Source organism: Mobula hypostoma, chromosome 9, assembly GCF_963921235.1.
Source record: "Mobula hypostoma chromosome 9, sMobHyp1.1, whole genome shotgun sequence".
Classification (NCBI taxonomy): Eukaryota; Metazoa; Chordata; class Chondrichthyes; order Myliobatiformes; family Myliobatidae; genus Mobula; species Mobula hypostoma.
The window spans coordinates 12148819-12164552 of record NC_086105.1 but is presented as its reverse complement, the minus strand read 5'-3'; the positions used below and the strand labels follow the sequence as shown (position 1 = coordinate 12164552).

Below are 15734 nucleotides of genomic sequence, written 5' to 3'. Positions count from 1 at the left end.
AAATAAGGAAAAATCCTGGTAAAAATGCTTATACCTAAATACTTCTGTAAAAATTCCACCAGAAGCCAAAGTACTCTAATATAAATATCCAGTACGAAAGCTGCATATTCTCAACAAATATCAAATTTCAAGTTTCAAGATTGTTTAATGTCATTTCCTGCACACAAGTGTAACAAGACCAGAATAATTGTTAATATGGATTCAATGCAGCATTAAAAAAACACAAAAGATAAAAAACAGTAATAATAATTAAAAAAACACACAGCAAAAATATAAATACTTATGATACATTGATTGTATATCCATAAAGTGACACTAGATTGTACATAAAGTGACTGATGGGAAATAATGAAATAGTGGTGGAGTTAGGGGGTGGGGGTGTTGATCAGCCTTACAGCATGGGGAAAGTAAATGTTTCTCAGTCTGCTGGTCCTGGTGTGAACGCTACCTAGCCTCCTCCCAGATGGGAGTGCGACAAACAGTCAATGATCAGGGTGGGTGGGATCCTTTGTGATGTTACTGGCCATTTTTCCAGCACCTTTCTGTATACATGTCTGTGGTGGCAGGTAGGCTGGTGTCACTGATGCATTGGGCAGTTTTCACTACCCAGCCAAAATAAAAAGCTCTTGTGGGAATAAACAAGGTATTTTCAGATATTCAGAATCAGAATCAGGTTTAATATCACCGGCATACGTTGTGGAATTTGTTAACTTTGTGGCAGCAGTACAATGCAAAATATAATAATATAGAAACAAACACTGTGAATTACAGTAAGTATATATATATTAAATAATTAAATTAAAAAGAAGGGAAAAAAACAAAAATAAAAAAGTAGTGAGATAGTGCTCATGGGTTCAATGTCCATTCAGTTATCGGATGGCAGAGCGGAAGAAGCTGTTCCTGAATCATTGAGTGTGTACCTTCAGACCCCAGTACCCTCCTTCCTGATGGTATCAATAAGAGGGCACATCCTGGGTGATGGAGGTCCCCAATGACGGATGCCTCCTTGAAGATGTCTTGGGTACAACAGAGGCTAGTGCCTGTGATGGAGCTGACTACATTTACAACTATTTTGCAACGTACTTTGATCCTGTGCAGTAGCCCCCTCCCTCATACCAGATGGTGGTGCAGCCTGTTAGAATGCTCTCCACAGACTTCTTTTGTCTAACTGAATATGTTTTGTATGATATTGAATTAAAAGCCTCTTTGATAAGAATGCATAATAAAAGAAAACACACGGATAGTCTTGCGGTTTGTCATTAAGAGTTTATTTTCCTGTGGGAGTATAACAAAAGAACTGGAGATCTCCAGACAAAATTAAGAACCTAAATATTCCTCTATCGGAAGAGTACAACTATACCTTTACAAAAAGGAAAGCAATTTAGCAAAGGTAACAAAATTAACAAAGAATTCCTTCAAAGGATTTATCAATGCTGAAATTAAAGCTTTTTTTTTGCTTCAAAATGTTCAAACAAATCCAGGCAAAATATACATATGTACATTTTACAATATGCAATATAAATATACAGGCTGTTCACTAAATATTCTAAATCACAATAAATATCTAAAATAATTAGGCAACAAATTAACCATATTAATCAGTTTGATAATAAGAGTCAGTTTGGACTCTTAAAAATAGTACTTTACCTTTTTTCAAATTAATGATAGCAAACACTTTACACAAAATATACAGCTGATTTTAAAATTACTGCTCCCTCCAGCTATCCAAAGCTCATGCTGGCCACTCACGCGGCATGTCTACACAGCAGAAAAGCACATAATCTCCATTTCACATTGACTGCTAAAGGGTAGATGCCGTTATCTCTTTAGAAAATAAAGGAGAGAACACTTACTTTTCACCAGGATTAACAAACCAGCTGAAAGAAATTGCTGTGCTGTACGTTATTAGCAGTTACAAGTTCAGAGAATATGATTGTCCCAGGTGAACAAAATGAGGAAATGCCCATGATATGCCCTCCCATCTCCAGTTGGCTTTGAGCCTGAAACTCAACCTCTTAAGATATTGGACCTTAAGACTCATTGTAACGAGGAAGTGAGGCACAGGTTGTGGCTAACAGGTCCAAAGATTAGGAATACAAACATGAGAAAATCTGCAGATTTTGAAAATCCAAAGCAACACACTCAAAATGCTGGAGGAATTCAGCAGGTCAGGCAGCATCTATGGAAAAGAGTAAACAGTCAGTGCTTCGGGCTGAGACCCTTCTTCAGGACTTGCTTGTCCAGTTCTGAAGAAGGGTCTCAGCCCGAAACTTCAACTGTTTACTCTTTTCCATAGATGCTGCCTGGCTGCTGATTTTCTCCAGCATTTTGTGTGTGTTGCCAAAGGTGTTGAATTGGGAGAGGGCCCAGTAAGAAGGAATGAACTTGAGAACTTAGAGGCAGTTGTGTGGACTGTGGGTGGAATCTGAGCCGGAGTCCATATTGGGTTCAGAATCTGCAGGATTCAGGCCTCAGGTAGAATGGTCTTTATGCATGACCATTAGGGAGAAAAACCGGTACATTTTTTAATGTTTGGTTAGAAGAGCTCCTACTTCACCTGCTGTTACATTCAGATAAGTTCAATCATCTTCTTTCATACAGACCAATTCCTCCAAGTCCAGCCTAGAAACTGATTGCCTGACTCGGGGTCAGAAAAGTGCCTGACCCTTTGCACACATAAATAAAAGCCACAAAGGTTTCTGACAGAAATCTCTTGGCCATTGTAGCGACTGTACTCTTTCAGCCAGCAATCTCTTAATCATCACACTGGGGCTTCAGTAACAATTAAAAAAAAGCACTTGAAAAAGTCTTAGAGAATTGAAACTACTGTATTTTTGCCTCAGTGCCAATCCTTGCCCTGTGGGTAAGACTGTGGGTGTCGTAAAAGGATAATCCCCTCTACAAACCTCAATTTTTAAAAATAAAATTATGTACTGGGGTTTCATTGTTGTTGCTCCTCCCCGCGCCTTTTGCTGCATCAAGCGGCAATCTTGCCATTTCCTTAGCATGTATCTGTCTTTTACGAGGCCAAGTTGCTAGCTCGATGCTCAGCCCAGCATGGATGGAAAGCGTGCAAGGAGACGGCCGGATCTGAACCTGGGACCACACGCCCCGAAGTCCGGTGTGGATGTCACTACACCACCGGCTGGCTAAGGGGTTTCATAAGCTAGTAAATAATTTGCAACAATATCAGTTTACATTCTTAGTTCAGTGTTCAAATTAATCCTAAATGTCTGCATATGTCATGTAAAGTTTAGAAATGAGAATTCCATACATTTGATGATTTACATTGATAAAGGGTAATCTGTGACTGAGAAACGAACAGTTTTTTCTTCAAAAAAGATGATTACTTTTTTTTTCCTTATAGGGATCACTGAATACAATCTTATAGAACTAGAAATTCAGAGCTACTGGCAGGGACAGTATTTCAGTATCACTAATATGGAAAAATATAGTCTATCTACAGGATATACATGGTACATATGCCACATTCATACTCTGCGTGCTTCTGAGTGGCAATTTTGCGCAATGTAACAACATACACACAGCCAGGCAAAGCTCAATCAGAAGCTACAAGTCCGATTCAGGCATGTCAGCCATTAAGTATCCAATGCCGTAGCGGCCATTCGGAGCAGTGTCTGCTTCTGGAGTGGGGGATCCAGTCTGCTTGCGGTAAATGCTGTTACCAACCACTGGGGAGGGCATCTCACTTCGGGTTTTGCTCTGCAGGAGACTGGCATCATCTTCCTCCAGGTTGGAGTTCTCCGTCAGGATCCGTCCTTTTTTGTAGGAGACCGAGGCCAGAGAATTGGAACCATCATCAATAAGGTTGAAATAACGAGTGATGAAGACTATAGGGACGGGGAGAACTGCCATAATGATGAGGCCGATGCAGACGGTCAAGCCCCACACTGGGAAACTCAGAAACTTTTCACCAGCCTACGAAAATTGATAGAACATTGATCAAGAAGATGGTTAAGAAAGCATATGACAGGCTTGCCTTTATCAGTCAAGGCACTGCACTCAAAAGTCAGGAATGCTACAGTTTTATGAAACTCTAGACAAGCTGCATCTGGAGTATTGCATATATTTTTGATTGCCCCATTGCAGGAAGCACATCGAAGCTTCTTGAAAAGGTGCAGAAAAGGTTTATCAGGATGCTGCCTGGATTAGAAGGCATGTGCTATAATGAGAAGCTGGACAACTTGGGTTGTTTTTTTCTGAAGCGGCGGAGTCTGAGGGGAGATCTGATAGAAGCTTATAAGATTGTGAGAGGCATAGACAGAGTAGACAGGCAGTACCTGTCTCCCAGGGTTGAAATGTCAAAAACCAGAGGGTATGCCCTTTAGGTGAGGGGGGAATGTTTAAAGGAGGTATGAGGGGCATTTTTTTTGATAACACTGAGTGGTGGGTGTAGAGACAGCTACGTTAGGGACTTTTAAGAGACTGTTTAGATAGGCACATGAATGTGAGGATGTGAGGGAAATGGAAAGATATGGGCATTGTGCAGGCAGAAGGGATTTGTACACTTGGCAATTTGATTTAACAGATTCTGCACAACATTGTGGGTCAAGGGCCTGTTCCTCTGTTATAACTGTTCTATGCTCTGGTAACGATTCAAATCAATTGAATAATCTAATAATTGCTTCCATTACACTTCAGGCAATATATAGACGGTTTAAACAAGAGGATTAAGGTATTAAAATAACCAGTATCAATGGATCAGGGATAAGGGCAACTATTTATATTTCATTGGAACAAAATCAGGGAAAGTGTGAAGTGAGTCTGCTACCTGATTCTGCTCTCTCCCTTCAAAATTTTACAGATTTCAATCCCAATTTACGGTTTTAAGTCACACATTCTGCAACTTTTCTGTTCAAACAATCTTGATACAATCCAACTGGCAATGGCAACAATAAATGTAGTGCATCACTCCTGCCAGTTTCAGTCACAAGATCCTGGGACATGAGCGTTGTGGGATGAAATTGAGATGGTGATGCACTATCAATTACTCCAAAAGACTGGAAGTAGAGTAAATACTGAAAAGCTTTTATTAACAGTAAATGGACCAACGTCCATGCTGAATATCTGCCCTGGACTGAGGGAGGCGCAGTGACACAATCACCTTTATTCAGGGGTCTGTGGGAGGAGCCACAGGAGCAGTCAGCAGAGGGGCATGTCCAGGCGTGTCCAGACAGGTAACCCAGTTACAACCTATATATATGGTTTACCACAGATGGTAACAGTGAAGGTGGGATGGCAAAAGTGGGGACAGCTATTGCAGTACCCAAACAAAATTCACTTTGAATTACCTGCCACGCCCCGTCTTAGAAGTGTAATAGATGGTGAGTTAAGCAGTCTTTTTAAAATTTACATTTGTCAATCTTGATTTTCTTAATTATTACCTCCTAAAAATTAATCTGAGAATGGCTGAAGAATTATGCTCTCTCTCAAAGAACTTGCTGAACAATTTCTTCTTCAGAAAAATATGACATACCATCCTTGATTGGAGCATGGTTTAAACTGGCGTAGTGCCAAATTTACAGTTGAACTGGCACTTTGGTACCCAATTTCAGGCAGGTTAAAAACCAAAATGAGAAAAAAATTGACATCTTAACATCTAGGCAACACTTCCACATAGATTACAAACCAGGCTATAATCTCTCTCTTCCAGTTGACATAATTTTATAACGTTGTGACTAATGTCAATGCTCCTACAGGATTACATGTACTAAGTGCAAAGCTACTTCTCCTTCCGATATTGGTTGTTTCTGAATTTCTGGTGCAGAGAGCAATCAGGAACACTGGAGTAGACGTACTGCCTATGGAATTCCCTGCTATAAATTATTTTAAAAATCATAGGTGCGAAAGAGTAATACGTACAGACACATATATGCACATGAACAAACTCACACATGTCTGGTAGCATTCCTTGCCAGTATTACAGAGCAACATTTGATCAAAATAACACTCACCAATTCACTTATCCAGGCATAGTAGCCCGGTGGACTTAAGCACATCTGGACGATGCTTGCTATGAGCAGAGCAATAAGAATTAGTGGAGAGACGTATTTCCATGTATAATAGTAGTATCGGAATGGAGTAAAACCCAGCATATCCTTTAAGTCCTCCATGAACCTATGGAAATGAAACACAGTTGTGCATTATAATATGCTAGCTTGCGTTTTAATTGTAGTCAACTTGTTTTTTGCAGATAGATTTTTAATGTGATTCTTTACAAATGAGCTTGTCACTTTTAAATCTGGCCTGTTGACTTTGGTGAAGTTAAGATACAAATCGAGTGTGAATCCCCGTGGGGAATTTACACGCGATTTTTCACAGATCTCTTGAGAGTGCAATTGTCAGTGAGAAGGCAAATCCTTAACTTAAGACCATAAAATATAGGAGCAGAATTGGACCATTTGGCCCTTCGAGTCTGCTCTGCTACGTCAACATGGCTAATCCATTTCCCATTTCTGCCTTCTCCCTGTATGACTTCATGCCCTGACTAATCAAGAATCTATCAACCTCTGCTTTAAACATCACCAATGACTTGGTATCCACAGTCACCTGTGGCAATGAATTCCACAGATTCAACACTCACCGGCTGAAGGAATTCCTCATCTACATTCTAAATGGACTTATCTCTATTCTGAGGTTGTGTCCTCTAGTCTTAAACTCCCCCACCTTTGGGAACATACTCTCTGCATCCACTGTATCGAGGCCTTTCAACATTCAATAGATTTCAATGAGCTCACCCCTCGCTCTTCTGAATTCCAGTAAGTTCAGGCCTTTCATCCCAGAACCATTTTTGTAACTCTCCTTTGAGCCCTCTCCAATGTCAATACATCTTTTCTTAGATAAAGGGGCCCAAAACTGCTCAAAATACTCCAAATGAGACCTCACGAGTACCTTATCAAGCCTCAACATTACATACTTGCTTTTATATTCCAGTCCTCTTGAAACGAATGGTAACATCATATTTACCTTCCCCACCACCAGCTCAACCTGTAAATTAACCTTCAGGGAATCCATTTCCAATCAATGAATGAGTTGAGAGCGCAACAACTAAATTAGAAATAGATTCCACTAGTTTGCTCCTATGGGGTTGCAGTGAACTGTTTGAAAGGTGTTGTGTGCAAGTGTCACAGCAGCTCAGGTTACCAGGCCAGAATTTGCAGTCAGTAGGAAGCCAAATGTTGATTTACAGCCCAAACCTTCCTGATCCTGAAAGGGCAAGCCCTTGCCTTAACACAATGCCTCCACATGGATATGCCAGAGCAAACCCCACACAAGAAACATTGGATAGCTGGCTAAGCAATGCCTGCAAATTTAGCCAGGTGTCACTCTATCAAAGACATATACTGTACATTAACAAGTTAAAGGACTTATTAACTTACATATAACTAAACACATTTATTTAAGTGAAATCAGTTAAATGTAAATTAACTAATACCTAACAAAGTTTCTCAAAACTATTTTTCACTGAAAGCCACAAGACCATAAAACATAAGAGCAGAATTAGACCATTTGGCCCATCGTGTCTGCTCTGCCATTTCATCATGGCTGATCTATTTTTCCTCTCAGCACCAATCTTCTGCATTACCTCTGTATCCCTTCATGCCTTGACCAATCAACCTCTGCCTTAAATATACATAAAGACTTGGCCTCCATAGCTGCCTGTGGCAAAGAATTCCCTCGCTAAAGAAATTCCCCCTCCTCTCCGTTCTAAAAGGACGTCCTTCTATTCTGAGGCTGTATCCACTGGTCTTAGACACTCCCATCATAGGAAACATTCTCTCCACGTCCACTCTATCAAGACCTTTCACCATTCAATAGGTTTCAATAAGGTCACCCCCCCTCATTCTTCTGAATTCCAGTGAACACAACCACAGAGCCATGAAACGCCCTTCATATGACAAGCCATTCAATCCTGGAATTGTTTTCATGAACCTCCTTTGAACCCGCTCCAGTTTCAGCACATTCTTTCTCAGATAAGGGGCCCAAACCTGCTCACAATGCTCCAAGTGAGGCCTAAACAGTGCTTTATAAAGTTTCAACATTATACCCTTGCTTTGTACTCTTGTCCTCTTGAAATGAATGTTAACATTGCATTTGCCTTCTTTGCCACAGACTCAACCTGCAAATTAATCTTTAGGGAATCCTGCACAAGGACTACCAAATCCCTTTGCACCTCAGATTTTCGTATTTCCTCTCCATTTAGAAAATGGACAACCCTTTCATTTTTGGCCAGCTGAGTTCACCAGCAATTTTTATGTGTGTTGCTTGAAATTACAGCATCTGCAAATTTCCTTGTGGTTGCCTTTCATTTTTTCTACCAAAGTGAATGACCATACACTTCCCAACATTGTATTCCATCTACCATTTCTTTGACAATTCTTCTAATCTAAGTCCTTCTGTCGCCTTTTTATTTTCTCAAAACTACCTGCCCCTCCATTTATTTTCATATCATCTGCAAACTGCAACAAAGCCATCAATACCATCATCCAAATCAGTGACATATAACGTAAAAAGAACTGGTTCCAACACAGACCCCTGTGGAATGCCACTAGTCACTGGAAGCCAACCAGAAAAAGTTCCGTTTATTCCCACTCTTTGTCTCCTGCCAATCAGCCACTGCTATATCCACGCTAGAATGTCTTCTGTAATACCACGGACTAGTAGCTTGTTAACCAGCACCATGTGTGACACCTTGTCAAAGGCCTTCAGAAAATCCAAGTACACAACATCAACCAAATTTCCTTTGTCTATCCTGTTTGTTATTTCTTCAAACAATTCCAATAGATTTGTCAGGCAAGATTTTCCCTTGAGGAAACCGTGCTAACTATGGCCTATTTTATCATGTGCCTCCAAGTACCCCAAAACCACATTCATAACAATCAGCTCCAACATCTTCCCAACCACTGAGTTCGGACTAACTGGCCTATAATTTCCTTTCCTCTGCCTCTCTCCCTTCTTGAAGAGTGGAGTGACATTTGCAATTTTCCAGTCTTCCAGAACCATTCTAGAATCAAGTGATTCTTCAAAGATCATTACTAATGCCTCCGCAATCTCTCCAGCCACCTCCTTCAGAACCCTGGGGTGTACACCATCTGGTCCAGCTGACTTATCTACCTTCATACCTTTCAGTTTTCAGGAATTTTCTCCCTAGTAATGGTAACTTCATACACTTCATGTCCCTGACACCTGGACCTTCCACCATACTGCTAGTGTCTTCCACAGTAAAGACTGATGCAAAATATTTATTCAGTTTGTCCGCCATTTCCTTGTCCATCATTACTACCTCTCCAGCATTGTTTTCCAATGGGTCAATATCCACTCTCACCTCTCTTTTACACTTTTATGTATCTGGAGAAACTTTTGGTATCCCCTTTAATATTATTGGCTAGCTTACTTTCATATTCCATCTTCAACTTCTTAATGAATTTTTTTAATTGTCTTCTGTGGGTATTTAAAAGTTTCCCAATCCTCTAACTTCCCATTAATTTCTGGTCTATTATATGCCCTCTCTTTGGCTTTTATGTTGGCTTTGACTTCTCTTGTTAGCTGTTTATTCTCATTTATACCATCAAATGAGACGACGTTTCTCTGGACCAGGGTGAAAATCACAGTAGTACATGTAACACACAGTAATAGGAAAGTAAGAATTATATCTACAATTAAATTATGCATAAGTAAACTAAGTAAAGTGCATAAATTAAATATGTAGGGATCAGAACAAGTCAACTGGTGACACTTCAAATACGATGTGGCAGGGAGTTCAGAAGTCTAATGGCCTGAGGGAAGAAACTGTTTCCCATCCTGACGGTTCTTGTCTTCATGCATCGGAGTCTCCTGCCTGATGGTAGAAAGTCAAAGAGAATGCTGGATGGATGCATAGGATCCCTGATCATACTAAGGGCCCTGCGTATGCAGCGATCCTGATAAATATTCCCGATGGATGGTGGGGAGACCTCAGGGATATCACTATAACACTATAATGGAGACACACAAAGGACGACTTGTGCTCCTGCTGCTGAAAAGGCCTTGTACAATGAATATATAAAGTAAAGTAAGAAGGCGTAATGTGAAGAATTAATTACATTTTCAGTTATCCATTTCTTTTGTTATACATTTTACCAAATGAAGTAAAATTATCATCGGGGTGTGGATGCGTACTTATCTGTGCCATAAACCCAAGCAACAGCGACGTTCTCCAGGATAACCACAATCAGAAGGGGCAGGGTAGCTGAGTAATCATCAAACATGGTAACAAAGTAGTTTCCAGAGCGCTGTACAAAGACCAGGCCAATACCGAAAGCTATGAGACAACAGCCAACTAGAGCAAAGAAAAATAGATATTATGGAGCTGACAGGCGGCCAAGGTACATTGCAAATCAGCTACAAATAAGCTGACTGTAATCCTCTAATTGCTAGCAGGGTAAGCATGAAAAGGAGGCAGAATTTGAAAATCGCAAGCCTTTTCCGCACAGTGTTTGCAGAATAAAGGCACCAGTGTTTCTTGTCCAAAACCTTTCACAACTCCACACTGGAAATAAAATTTATACATTGTCCACTGTGAGACTTTCAATACTTATTTTATTCACGTACGGAGATGGGAACAGAGCTCACTCTTGTTGGCTGATTTGGAATTTAAAGTATAGCTCTCAAGTCGGAGCTAAACAATGAAATGCTGAAACTTTAATATAATTCCCATGCAAGATAGAACCCCCGGATCAACAAAGGTAAACTGCGTGAGCAAACTTTTAGCTAACTCAGCAAACAATAACCATTTTGTAACAAAGACCCTGTTGGATTTTCATAATTTTCGAAGGGGTTGCTAGTAATCAACATACAGCACACGGAGCTGAAGAGGGGTGTGGAATTTGAGAGGTTTTATCAGGCCACTGTTGAGTCCTGTCGACCTCAGTCTCAGCATCACAAAACACTGGGCCACAGGCCATGAATAAAACATAAGGAGCTGTCTGGAGTCTGGACCACGATGGGAGGTGCTGGCAAGGTCCATTTATGTCATGTTTAGATTGGATAATGGCATGCAGTCTAGACCTCCCAAACAATGGAGTAATGGACAGTTCTCTTAATTTTCAATGTATATATGACAGTATTGGACATTGTTGTACTTCATTTAATTATACTTACAAACACACACAAACTTGAAGATGCACTGATGTATGCCCGCAGGAAAACTAATCTCAGGGTTGTCTAATGTGACATATATGTACTCTGATAATAAAATTTACTTTGAACTTTGATATATCCAGTAAGAAACATCTACATGAAAGGCTGTCGTAGGAAAGCAGCATCCATCATCAAGAGATCCACACCACCCGGGCCATGCTCTTTTCCCGCCACTGCCATCAGGTAGAAGGTACAAGAGCCTCAGGACTCGCACCTCCAGGTTCAGGAACAGTTACTACCCCTCAACCATGAGGCTCTTGTACCAAAGGGGACAACTACACTCACTTGCCCATCCATTGAAATGTTTCCATAACCAATGATCTCTTTTTTTAAGGACTCTCTACCTTGTTATTTCATGTTCTCATTATCTATTGTTATTCACTTATATTTGCAGTTGCACAGTTTGATGTCTTCTGGTTGACCTTCTATTAATCCTGTTATAGTTACTAATCTATAGATTTACTGAGGAGGCCGACAGGAAAAGGAAGCTCAGGTTGTATGTGGTGACATACGTATACTTTGAACTTTGACAGAAACTTTGAAGGAAGTCTCCTTAAGTCGTATCCATATTCATTCACCTTCCATATTATCTAAGTTGAATTTTCTTGATGCATGCAATTTTTGTTAAGGAATAAAACTTTGGAAGAGTCACTTCATGACCTTTCTACTCACTGGTCAAGATTTCTTTGCGTACTTTGAACGTATCCACCAGTGGTGTGAGTATTCCTTCAATGGTGCCGAACATGCTGCCCAAGCCTAGGTTTACCAGCATTAGGAAGAACAACACTGACCAGAAAGGGGATGCTGGGAAATGAGTCATGGCCTCAGTGAAGGCAATAAAGGCTAAACCAGTACCTTGCACAGCCTGCAAAACACAGTGGAAGATTAAGTAAGACATTACACTTGCAGACTATGACATTACAGCAGAACAGCAGCTTTATGCATAGGTCATATGAAGAGCATTTGATGACTCTGGGCCTGTATTCACTGGAATTCAGAAGAATGAGGGGTGACCTCATTGAAACCTATTGAATGTTGATAGGCCTCGATAGAGTGGATGTGGACAAGATGCTTCCTATGGTGGGAGAGTCTAGGACCAAAGCACACAGCCTCAGGATAGAGGGGCGTCTTTTACAAATGGAGATGAGGAGGTATTTCTTTAGGCAGAATAGAAACATAGAAACATAGAAAATAGGTGCAGGAGTAGGCCATTCGGCCCTTCGAGCCTGCACCACTATTTATTATGATCATGGCTGATCATCCAACTCAGAACCCCGCCCCAGCCTTCCCTCCATACCCCCTGAGCCCCGTAGCCACAAGGGCCATATCTAACTCCCTCTTAAATATAGCCAATGAACTGGCCTCAACAGTTTCCTGTGGCAGAGAATTCCACAGATTCACCACTCTCTGTGTGAAGAAGTTTTTCCTAATCTCGGTCCTAAAAGGCTTCCCCTCTATCCTCAAACTGTGACCCCTCGTTCTGGACTTCCCCAACATCGGGAACAATCTTCCTGCATCTAGCCTGTCCAATCCCTTTAGGATCTTATACGTTTCAATCAGATCCCCCCTCAATCTTCTAAATTCCAACGAGTACAAGCCCAATTCATCCAGTCTTTCTTCATATGAAAGTCCCGCCATCCCCGGAATCAATCTGGTGAACCTTCTTTGTACTCCCTCTATGGCAAAGATGTCTTTCCTCAGATTAGGGGACCAAAACTGCACACAATACTCCAGGTGTGGTCTCACCAAGGCCTTGTACAACTGCAGTAGTACCTCCCTGCTCCTGTACTCGAATCCTCTCGCTATAAATGCCAGCATACCATTCGCCTTTTTCACCGCCTGCTGTACCTGCATGCCCACTTTCAATGACTGGTGTATAATGACACCCAGGTCTCATTGCACCTCCCCTTTTCCTAATCGGCCACCATTCAGATAATAATCTGTTTTCCTATTTTTGCCACCAAAGTGGATAACTTCACATTTATCCACATTAAATTGCATCTGCCATGAATTTGCCCACTCACCCAACCTATCCAAGTCACCCTGCATCCTCTTAGCATCCTCCTCACTGCTAACACTGCCACCCAGCTTCGTGTCATCCGCAAACTTGGAGATGCTGCATTTAATTACCTCATCCAAGTCATTAATATATATTGTAAACAACTGGGGTCCCAGCACTGAGCCTTGCGGTACCCCACTAGTCACTGCCTGCCATTCTGAAAAGGTGAATGGTGACTATGGAACTTGTTGTCACATGTGCCTGTGGAAACCAAGTTATTGGGCATATTTAAGGAAGAGGTTGATAGATTCTTGATTGGTCAGGGCATGAAGGGATACGGGGAGAAGGCGGGAGATTGGGGCTGAGAGGGAAAATGGATCAGCTATGATGAAATGGTGGAGCAGACCCGATGGGCCAAATGGCTGATTTCAGCTCCTGTATCTTATGGCCTTTTGGTCTATATCATTCCCTTAGGGTATCAGAGATATGGGGGTAAATTTGATACTTTGCTACCCATGAGCCTTGGATGGTTCCACAGATTATAATCCTGCAGCCCTCTAAAGACAAAGACAATTTGCAGCTCAGGCACCTGAATACTGAATGGCTAAACAGGTTCAAAGCTGTTCAGTCATTTCCACTTTGTTGACTGTTAAGAGCATATTCTGGATTTAGGGTGTATAGCAGTATATTCACTTCAGCAACCGAACTTTAGATCTGAATGTGGATTGTAGATTATATTTAAAATTCAGCTCTGGACGGTAGATTCCTAGAGCCAAGAATTGCAATTAACAGGAAAACCAGACAATGCTGATTTAATATTCATTTTGGGAGTCTGCAGTGTGGGTGCGAGGAAGGAGATGTGAAAGTTATATGTAATTCAAAGAAAGCATTGTAGATAAATAGTACATATAGAAATGCCCTTTGAACTTTAGCATGTAATAAGTGTAATACTGGGTCGAACAGGCCTCTTCCTCTGAAAGGGCCTTAACATGTTGCCTGCTGTGTCTCATTTTGTTGACTAAAAGACTTCTTCATAACTATCAGCTGCATCTCTCTGGTGATTTTGTTCACACTACAACGTCATCTATATCACCAACAAACACTTACTCAACTTAAATACACATAATCCTGATATATAAGATTATGGTTATTTATTCTCATTAATATCTGAAATGCCTGCTTCACTGCCGTTGCTACTGTGCGATCGAGAGTCTCCGGAGGGGAAGGCCCCAAATCCTCGGCTTTGCCTATTGCCAGGGCCGGGGTTGAAGCGCTCGGCAGAGATGGTGCTCGGTGTCGGAGGGCTGGTCAGAGGCTCGAAGTTTTCGGACGGACTCGAGTCGGCTGTGGTCAGGTGCTTCCAGGGTGCTGCATCGGCAAGTTTGTGGTGCTGGAGGTTCATTGCAGGGAGAGAGTTTCTCTTCCTTCTACCGTCTGCGTGAGATGATGGGACTTTCAAGAGACTTTGAGACTTTTTTCTACCGTGCCCATGGTCTGTTCTTTATCAAATTATGGTATTGCTTTGCATTGTTGTAACTATATGTTACAATTATGTGGTTTTTGTCAGTTTTTTTAGTCTTGGTTTGTCTTGTGTTTCTGTGATATCATTCTGGAGGAACAATGTATCATTTCTTAATGCATGCATTACTAAATGACAATAAAAGAGGACTGCGTGTCCTCATAATCTAATTTAATCATCTAATATCTCATCATTGTGCCATTATTTCTGCTTGTCTACTTGGTGCAGATGTTCACTGACATCAAATTAAGTGGATGAAGACCCTTTCTCAAGTTCATCTCTCTGCCCAGATAACGTGATCTTCCCCACCCAAACAAAAAGCTGGAACAACTGCAGTGCTCTGACCCTACTCAGTTTAATTATTAACTGACCTGGTTAAGTTCATCCTCCAGTTGACATGAATCCAAACCTAACTTCTGAAAGTCTTCTTCTTTCACTTCCTTTATGATGTTGTACATCTGATGGTAATCGGTGGCTGAAACATCGGACAGATTAACGTGGTGAGGGATGAGATCATGACTGATAACTCCTGCCTTCAGCATTTCCAGGATCTTGTCTGTATTTCTGCAACGTAACCAACAGGACTTCATCAAATTGAGGAAGAGTGCTCATACCTGGGCAAAAACATGTTCATCATCATTCAACGGCACCCACCTAGCAACACACTTCTCATTTATTATATTTGCCTTGAAGCCCAAGACAGCAAACACCACAAGCGTCGCTAAGATAGACGTGAAGAAATTGATCAAGGACACGAGGACTGCATCGAAATGGCAGTTGTTGTTACGTTTGTTGTAGCTGGAGAAAGCAATCACACCTCCAAATCCCAGGCCAAGAGCAAAGAACACTTGTGTTGCAGCTCCTCTCCAGACCTGAGGATCCAACATGATCTCCAGCTGTGACGGAGAAAACAACGTGTGAGTAATCCACAGTTCAACTTCAGTCATCACTGCAAAAGGAACCCAATCAAAATGCCGGAATCTAAATTGATAAAATTGAAGAAATAAATCAAATATT

The 15734-nt window shown here is 41.2% G+C and overlaps 1 protein-coding gene across 3 annotated transcripts in view; it reads right to left on the bottom strand.

Annotated features, from left to right (window-relative positions):
* Positions 1-2274: 2274 nt before the first annotated feature.
* slc6a15 (solute carrier family 6 member 15) overlaps positions 2275-15734 on the bottom strand; it is a 72433-nt gene continuing 58973 nt past the window's right edge. For all 3 annotated transcript variants that reach the window (XM_063057739.1, XM_063057737.1, XM_063057738.1), the window contains exons 7-12: positions 15372-15613; positions 15089-15281; positions 11872-12064; positions 10180-10339; positions 5976-6138; positions 2275-3939 (exon numbers count right to left, since the gene is read on the bottom strand). In XM_063057739.1, the coding sequence (XP_062913809.1) occupies positions 3571-3939; positions 5976-6138; positions 10180-10339; positions 11872-12064; positions 15089-15281; positions 15372-15613 (1320 nt within the window). In that variant the 3' untranslated portion in view covers positions 2275-3570. The remainder of the gene's footprint in view (positions 3940-5975; positions 6139-10179; positions 10340-11871; positions 12065-15088; positions 15282-15371; positions 15614-15734) is intronic.